The sequence below is a fragment of the Mytilus edulis genome, chromosome 10, assembly GCF_963676685.1.
Source record: "Mytilus edulis chromosome 10, xbMytEdul2.2, whole genome shotgun sequence".
Taxonomy (NCBI): Eukaryota; Metazoa; Mollusca; class Bivalvia; order Mytilida; family Mytilidae; genus Mytilus; species Mytilus edulis.
In genome coordinates this window covers 81,251,366-81,261,056 of record NC_092353.1, presented here as the reverse complement: position 1 = coordinate 81,261,056, position 9,691 = coordinate 81,251,366, and the positions used below count along the sequence as shown (strand labels likewise).

General features: G+C 31.7%; 1 protein-coding gene across 1 annotated transcript; it reads right to left on the bottom strand.

The window, feature by feature from the left end:
* Window positions 1–3,070: 3,070 nt before the first annotated feature.
* LOC139492017 (uncharacterized) lies at window positions 3,071–9,455 on the bottom strand. The gene is made up of 2 exons (XM_071280053.1): window positions 9,167–9,455; window positions 3,071–4,870 (listed from the first exon to the last, which is right to left on the bottom strand). The coding sequence occupies exon 2, from the start codon at window positions 4,864–4,866 to the stop codon at window positions 3,532–3,534; it is 1,335 nt and encodes a 444-aa protein (XP_071136154.1). The 5' UTR covers window positions 4,867–4,870; window positions 9,167–9,455; the 3' UTR covers window positions 3,071–3,531.
* Window positions 9,456–9,691: the final 236 nt, after the last annotated feature.

The window sequence follows — 9,691 nt, the reverse complement described above, 5'->3', positions numbered from 1 at the left end:
ACGACATAATGGTGTATGAAAATAAATAAATACGAGTACTGGTTCAATCAACAAAGAATGTAATTGTAAACATATCTAAATAAAAACAAGTGGTTTATCTGAAATATGGTTAGTAATCTTTGAATCTCGGATACTTGAACCATTAAATGTCATTCCTTTATTATTTAACGTCATATAAGAACGCGTGTTCGGATTTATTTGCCACTAACAATATATTGATAGATTGATCATAGTGCAGAACCTGTAGTCTTGTCAGTCCATCTTTACATGATAAAAGTTGTCTGTAGCGTTGTCCATCATGGGAGATAACTACTACATTGTCAGTATTCCGTCCTGCTACAAACACGTTACCAGAACTGTCTACAGAGATGCTAAGTGGACACCCAAGAAAACTTGCATCCCAGAATGTCCACATGGTCATTACAACATATTACACTGTTAGTTTTAGGGTCCGTGTAGAACAGTTTGTTAACGAATGATGTAACATACGCAAAGGTCGAAAGTTTGACATTGCTTACATTGGTTATGGATTCATCACTAAGACTTATCATCTGTAGTCCTTTCTCCCTGTCTTAAATCAAATGTCCGTCTTTGTATACTACTCCATCATTGTGTGAATAGACTTTTAATGTTTTCTTCAGCTTTTGCCTCTTTAAGTCGATTATATTTATCATATCTGATCCGCCTGATGTTATAGCAATAGAATCATCATCAATAATTGCCACATCAAGCATAGAATTGATGTTATTAATTTCAAAATCTTTTGATCCGTCTGATTTGAGTACTTTTATCTTATCTTGACTATAACAGGAGAATGCCATCATACCACTAGGAAGTAGTGAACAACCTCGGACATCTGACATCGTTGTATTGATACGTTTCTGTAATGTCAGAGTCAGGTCATCAATATTTCTGGTTGGCAGTGCTACCATTATCTGGGCTTGTCTGTCCTTCCATTTCAGAATGGTCAAATCACATGGACCAGAGCTGACATTAATTTCTCCAAATTTCTGCACGCTGGACATGATTTGCTGTAAAGACTTGTTAATCTGGCATGAAAAATTAACTTGATTTGTGGTGTCACTTGTGATGATCGATTTGATAAATTTTTTTCGATATCTTTCATGGTTAAATAGGTTTGAAGTTCGGACGCATAATGCTTGATACTATCAATGTTTTCTTGAACTTCACTGATCTTTTTTCCCTTCCTTTTCAGGGTGGTCAATAATTTTTCTATTTTGCTGCTTTCTTTTTGTTCAACTGTTATTAATTCTTTTATCAAATTATCCTGAAGTTTATCGAGGTGAAGATTTATCTTTGTCCTAGTTTTTTTAATTTGTGCTTCAATTTCTCTTTTCTTGTCTTGAAGCGAGTTTAAATTCTCTTTCCGATTAGCGATGAGTTGTTTAACATTCTCGGAGACTTCACGCAGGGTTTGTTCGATTTCATAAAAGGCGTTTGAAGTTTTTACGTTTTTTTATGATTTCATTGATATCGATTAAACCCTTACAATCGTTGTGAGTTTTCACACATTTTTTACAGCACGGACAGTCGTGTTTTCTACAGAAAAGCTCGTATTTTTCATTATGTAGTTTGCAGACCTGAGCTATTTGCAGGACTTCTTTCGGTAAATTCTTGTACTCGGCGATGGAAACAGTTTCATGGTTTTTTGTTCCCTTAGAAATACCGTGGTGTTCGTTACAATCTCCACATAGTCCTTCGTCACATTCGGAACACCAGACTTCTGATGGCTTGGTAATCTGACGACTATCACAAACATCGCAAAGACGCCAATTACTGGCCATCATCCTGTAACATTATTATTAGTTTGAATTTTATTAATAAGGGCTTTCATGTTACTATTATGAAACTGGTAACTTTCATGGAACGTGCTTGTTCAATTGGTATTATGTTTGTTGTTTACTTAATGTAGTTGAGGTGCATAATAATCGGCATGTTTGGACAATTTAATCAATAGAACTAATAAAAGCGAACTCTTTAGCATCTTTCTTTAAGTCAACAAATTCAAGAAGTAGTAAACTTTTAAAAGTTTCATATGTCAAAAGTAGACTTTACTTTGAGAACAAATAGTAAAAACATAATTGTAAACAACAATTATAAACCATTTCTACAATTTTCTGCATTTGAAAATGCCTGTTCCAAGTCAGGAATATGACAGTTGTTGTCCATTCGTTTAATTTGTTATATCATTTGATTTTGCCATTTGATGAGGGTCTTTCCGCTATAAAGTTTCCACAGATCAGTATTTTTGTGATTTTACATTTTTAGTTTCATTTTTCGAATATGAAAAGTTTTTTATTATTATTTTTGTTTTTTCTAATAAAAATATGGGTTGTTTTTCTTTTTTTATTCAAAATTCGGATAATTTTGCAAGTGGTCATTAATGCGTTACAAGTATAATGATGAACTAAACGAACAAACAAACAAAATAAAGAAAAAAATCCATTAAGTCGAAGAGAATAATTAAAATAATTTGAAATGGGAAATATTGGTCAATTAAATATTTACACATTAAGGATGGCGATTTTTTTATATTTGAGACCGGCATTCGACAACTACTGACGACATAGCTGATCTATTACCAGCATACGGCAACTACTGATATATGATCGACATGCGATAACTACTGACAATGTTAATGTCTGTGTCATTTTGGTCTTTTGTGGATAGTTGTCTCATTGGCAATCATACCACATCTTCTTTTTTATATTACTTACTTGGTATCAGCATGCGGCAACTTGTCTCATATACGTTTACCCGAAACTTGTTTTCTTCATATTGCGTTTTGATTTATATTGCCGACTGTTAACTTTTTCATACTAAACCGTCTTTTTATTAATTTTGTGGATGGTTTTGGTCTCATATACGTATAACAAAAATCGTCTTATTTTCATATCGAAATGTTTCAAGATCTTTTTCGCTGTTTTGCATAAGTATACCCGACACCTTGTTTCAATCAAAAAAACATTCGATTGAAGATTTGTACTAAAATGAAATGTTAACATGGAATAGTTTCAATTCACATATGAAAGAAAATTGAACGAAAGCATACCTCAGCAAATAATTTATTTAAAATCAAATCAAAAGCAAAGATCAACGAAAAGGTTTTATTTGGTAAAATGAATACTCTAGATGTTAACCTTTTTTTGGTTTTTTTTTTGTATCAATTAACATAATATACGAACGCGTCATTGGCTGCATTTGCAACTAACAATTTATTGGTAGATATGTCATAGTGCAGAACATTTGGATATCTGAGACCATCATCACGTGACAAAAGTTGTCTGTAGCGTTGTCCACCTGAAGAGATGACATGACGACCACATTGCGAATAAGATATCCCACTGCATATATGTTTCCAACTATGTCTACAGATATACAGCGTGGAAGGCACAGCACACTTTTATCACAGAACGTCCACAGTATGTTACCATGGTAATCACAGCAGGAAACGGTATGACTGTCAGGATTTGTATAAATCAAATTTCTACCGAATGATGTAACGTAAGACTAGGTCGTTAGTTTGTTTCTGGTAACATTGGTAATGGATTCATCACTCAGACTAATCATCTGTAACCCTTTCTCCCTGACACAATAAATCAAATGTCCGTCTTTATACACTGCTCCATAATTGTCTGAATTAACTGTTATTAATTTTTTCACTTTTTTGTTTTTTATATCGATCATACTTATCTTATTTGAATGACCAGATGTAACAGCAATACAGCCATCTCCAATAAAAACCACATCGACCGCTTTACCAATATCATTGATTTCGTAATCTTTTGATCCGTTAGATTTGTGGACTCTTATTTTATCTTGTTCATAACAGGAGAATACCATCCTACCTTTAGGTAGCAGAGAACAGTCTTGGACATCTGATAACTTTGTATCGATATGTTTCTGTAACGTCAAAACTAAATTACTGATATTTCTTGTTGGAACAGCTAACATAATCTGGGCTTGTCTGTCTTTCCGATTGTGAATAAACAACTGGCATGGATCAGAACTGACATTGATATCTCCAAACTTCGAAACATTTGAGGTGATTTGCTGCAGAAGCTGGCTTATTTGGCATGATATATTGACTTTATTGGTGATTCCACTATTGGCAATCGATTGAATATTTTTTTCTTCATCTGCCAAACCTTTTTCAATTTCTTTCATGGTTAAAAATGCTTGAAGATCCGACGCTTTCTGTTTAATATTATCAAAGAATACCTGCAATTCAGTGATCTCTTTTTCTTTACTGTCGAGAGAAGTCAAAATATTTTGTATTTTACTACTTTCTTGTTGATGAACTGCCATTAATTCTTTTATCAAACCATCCTGAAGTTGATCGAGTTGATGATTTACCTTTGTCCTGGCTTGTTTTATTTCTACTTCAATTTGTCTTTTCTTGATTTCTATTGATTCTAAATTATCTTTTCTGTTTGTACTGAGAATTTTCATATTCCTAACGACTTCTTGCAGGGTTTGTTCGATTTCACGAAAGGCATTCGATGTTTTGACCTCTTGTATGATTTCATTGATGTCGGTTAAAGCTTTACAGTCTTTGTGAGATTTCTTACATTTTTTACAGCACGGACAATCATGTTTTGTACAAAAAAACTTGTATTCTTCATTATGTATTTTACAGACTCGTGCAGTTTGCAGAATTTCACTCGGTAACTTTTTATGCTTGGTGATTGAATATGTTCCGTGGTTTTTACCATCCTTGGAAATACTGTGATGTTCCTTGCAATCTTCGCAAAGCCCTTCGTCACATTCAGAACACCAGACTACTGCGAATTTGGCCATCTGACGATTATCGCAAACACCACAGAGACTGCAATTACTGGCCATGATCCTGCAATATAGATTAATAGATATCTCACGTTTCTATATTGATACAATATATTTAAACGGGTAACCACCATGAAACGTGTTGTTTAGGTAATGATTTTATTAGTCTTTACTCAAGTACGTAATGTCAAGTGGTAAATATTTTGCATACTCAGGACTAGAACAAATAGAATCGAGTATATATATATTCAATGGACACTATGTCCCACCAGCACTACCACATATCTATGTTCAGTTAACCACGAAACTTGCATCGAGAAGGTAATGTTGCATACTAATGATGAGAATCTCATCAAAATGAGTTTGTGTGATAAGTTCTTTCATTGTTAGCACACGAGTACATTCCTATCAACTATAGAACTCCCATATTTGTTTTATAATTTGTGATTTTACGCTTCCCTATGAAAAATAACTGTATGTCTCCTTGACGACCTTTTTTTATTCTCATATACCCAATTTTCTCCAGACACTTGTCAAAAATACAAGAAGATAAAAGAAGCCAGCTCAATTAATTTACATTTAGATACATTCATTTGATGATGTTCTTTCCATTTAATACCTTTGATAACTGTTCTAATTAAAACAAAATCTTTTTATAAACAAAAGCAATCAGTAAACTGTACAATTGATCTGTCAAATTAATTACCACGACGATGTTTTTGAATAGAACAAAATTATTTAAAATTATTTCATTACACGTTTATATCAAATCTATTGCAATTCGAAAAAAAGTCTGATAACTGGTTAGAGTTTTTGGTATTCTGTATTCAGTCCTTCTGACGGTTAACCGGTTAACCCGGTAACAGTTGACAACACTACTTTTAACCAAAATTGTCGACAAAACTCGACTTTAAAACCCTCTTTGCAAAGAGTTTTGTTTAGTTTCATATTATTCAAACAATGTTATGTTAACAATTCTATGGTTAATTTACCATCTACTTGTTTCCTTTTACAAGGAGTTAAATATAGGTCAATAGTGGCATTATCTATGTATGTCTCTAAAATACTAGTTTCAGGACATGTGCTTTAGTAAAGAGGTTTATAATACTCTATACTTATTTCTAAAATTTCACGTTGATCTACAGTAAACTCACCATTTTTCGTTAAAAATTTATTAGTATATTTTTTAGATTGTCTATTCTTTTCTAGGGATAAAAAGTACTATTAAAGTAGTATTTCCCACCTTCCTTGAACCATTTTGTTCTTTATCTAACTTGGGCTCCTTTGGCTTTTAACGAGTACATATCTTCTAAATTTTTACCTTAATTATTTATTTGAATAAGAAGATCATTATTTTTTCCATCAGTTAATTTTTCTAATCTTTCATTTAAAAGATCTAGTTTGTTTTCTATTACTAAAGTATTAGTTTCTCTTTCTTTAGCTTAAGATTAATAGTATTGGATATTGGACTGTCATATATCAATTTTTTGCAAATCCCACTGATTAAGGACATTTAAATTTGCTCGTACTTTTCAATTAACTCATTAATTATATCTCTGCTGGTGGACTAGCAGTCCCCGAGGGTATCATCAGCTCAGTATTCTGTGTTTCGGTACTGACATGATTTAACCAACTTTACTAAAATTGTCCGTTTATAAATTTTGAAATTACTATGAAAATAAGGTTTCAACTCCCTCAGGCAAAGTTGGCTTTAGATGAGTTTGGCTATTCATTTTAGGGTTTTTTTTCACATATAGCTCATACATATCTTCGGAATTTCAAATGTTTGGCTTTGAGCGTTCCTGATGAAGATACATCCAGAAAAGCGCAAGAAATTATTAAACGTGTTGTTTTCAATTTTTATTAGTTAATGATACTGGTAAGACTATCAAATGTACTGAGTATCACTTAATATATACTAAAATTCATTCTAAGTTATCCTTTACAACGATTGTTTGTAAAAATGTCTTATTTAAGTCTTATAGCTAGGTGGTATGTGAATGAAATTTGTGCTGGCCTGAAGTTAGTAGATATCGTATTTATGCGTGCTTGTGTGCATATTATAAAAAAAAGTCTAATCTTCTAGCTCCATTTGTAGAATTTTTCCTTTTCCGTGTGTATTGTTTATATTAATTTAATTGTCGCCAATTGTCTATTAGTTTATGTGTTTTCATTTTGTTTTAAACCATTGATTGGCTGTTTAAACTTTTATGTAGTTTTTTTTTGTATCTAAAGCTGAGAGTAGATAATTCATATTTCCCTTACTATTATTGAAAGCACCAAGATTGTGCTCGTCACTTAATCTACTTCCTTTATGTTTTTATAAAATTAGTTTATTGCATGAACTTCATTAGGTGCTTACAAGTTTAATAAGATGAAGATCTTGAATTTCCATATTGATTATGATTATTCTACCTTCTTCATTACAATTCAGTAAATCAAGTGATTTGTTAATGAAGAAAGATACTCCCCTAGAGTTTGTTGTGCCTAGGTTATAAAGATGCTTGCTGATTCATTGTTAATTTGCTTTGTTATATCTTGAGACAAATATGTTTCTTGCGCCATTAAAATGTTCCTTTTAGAATTGTTACACGATGATGACTGATGTACCCATATTTTGACTGTTTTATTTATTAGTTCACGCAGCATTGTAAATATAACGGAATTTGATGAGACTGTCATCAAAGGGAGAGGTTTAGCGCAATAAAACCATGTTTAAACCAACATTTTTTTACATTTGAAAATGCCTGTACCAAGTCCGGAATATGACAGTTCTTGTCCATTCGTTTTTTATGTGTTTTGTCATTTGATTTTGCCATGTGATTATGGATTTTCCGATTATACTTTCCTCTGAGTTCAGTATTTTTGTGATTTTATTTTTTTTCTTGTTGTTGAAACCAAAAGAATAACTTAAAGCGTTTTTCTTTTCTCGCTTGACCTTGACTATTTAGTGGACAAATGTGAATTTTTGTTTTGTTTTCATAATTCATTATAATATTGTAATCGTTAATCTTTTAAACAATCTATTTAAAACTATTCAAAATATGAGAACCTGTTTTATGTATTGTTAACCAGATAAACAAAAAGTTATTTTTATACCTTTAAATAGGATTGTTAAAGTTAATTTTTTTAATATTTTGTTTCATTACTGACTTTCCGAAAACGTTTTGTATTTTGTAAACATTAAAATTATCACATGCTGAAATTGTAATAGCTAGGGGGTTTCTGATGTATTTACAACTTTTATTTTCTTTTTTCATATATGAAATAAATTGTACTGCGGAATGTTTTTATTGGCCAAATGACCTTAATTAAAGTGCTATATACTTGAACTTTGTATATAACGTAAATGAGTGGGATATTTAATTTCAAAAATGGGAGAAAGTTTTTGATGTTTCTTGCGTGTTTTACCTAATCGTGTGGCAAGATGTAGTGGATTCAGCATATATATATATTTAGATTGATTGATTTTTAAGTTGTCTGTTTATGATCTGAAGAATTGTACTTTTAGATTAAAGGAGACTTGATTTCAATAATCTCTTTTAACAGAGGGTTATTTTGTGCCAATGAAAATTTTCTGAATGTCTATGTAAAGTAAATGTGGATCTTTTTAACATTGTGAACTTGCAAATCGTTATTTCAATTCTCCAACCAATGAAAAATTTGAATGGACCACCTAAACTTAAAAGAAAAAGTTTTTCTCAATAACAAAATATTTTGTCAGCCTTGAATAAAGCAGACACGTTGACAGTCAAACCTTCAATAGATGGCTTAAAAATGCAATAACAAATGATGAATTCCACCAGAGCCTACATGTTTCGGATGTAAACACCATACGACTTCAAACAATCCACAAATCATTCCCGGATGTTTTAAGCTGTAATAGGTCCCAAATTGGCAAAATCGGAAATGTAGTGTTGTGTCGTTGTTCTCCTCTTATATTTAATGCGTTTCCTCCAGTTTTAGTTTGTTACCCCGATTTTGTTTTTTGTCCATGGATTTATGAGTTTGAACATCGGTATACTACTGTTGCCTTTATTTAAAGTAGTAAGTCAATGGTCTTGATTTATGTCAAAGCAATAAACCAAAACAAATCTTACAGACATCTACCAACGACAACTATTAATACATACAAAATATAGTCTCGATATATCAGTTCATTTGAAATAACACCAAATTGTACTTGTATAATATTAACACTGGCGCTCGCATAAATTAACTCCTGTGCTCTCATATATAAACACTGGCCATTTTTTTTTTAAATTTATATGAAAACTGTTTGCTCTGGTCGTAAACATAATTTTAGTAAAATTGTATAGTAATAATTGACAGCAATATTAGTACAAATGTATATACTTACCAAAAACTAGTGTCGGCTTTAATGTATTGCCAACGATTCTTCCTTTTTTTTCCAAATACTTTATTTGATCGTATCAATTCCAGTTCATCTACATGGAGGAAGTATCTTTAGATTTATGGTAAAACCCGGTATGATCTGAATCACTCGATGTATTCGTTTACAAAAAACAATTATTAAATGGGTCAATCGGTTGGGTAACACAATACTCCATTGATACGTTTATTGTTTTAAAAGTTAGTTCAATAACATCCCGTACAAAGTTTATCATTCTTCAAATACTGTAAGGAAAGATTCGCAAAGGAGAGATAAGTGTAATAGTTACCATGCCTTTGGGAAATTACATCCGTACAGTAAAGAAAATAAACCTTTTTTTTTAGTTCAAATTACTCTAAGACATACATGATTACACATCTAATAATTTAAATATCGAGATTGGATAAATCAGATAATCCACGAGTAACTATGTATCTGTTTCTCTTATGATTAAAACAATTATATTTCATTTTTTGTCGAACGAAAATCCCC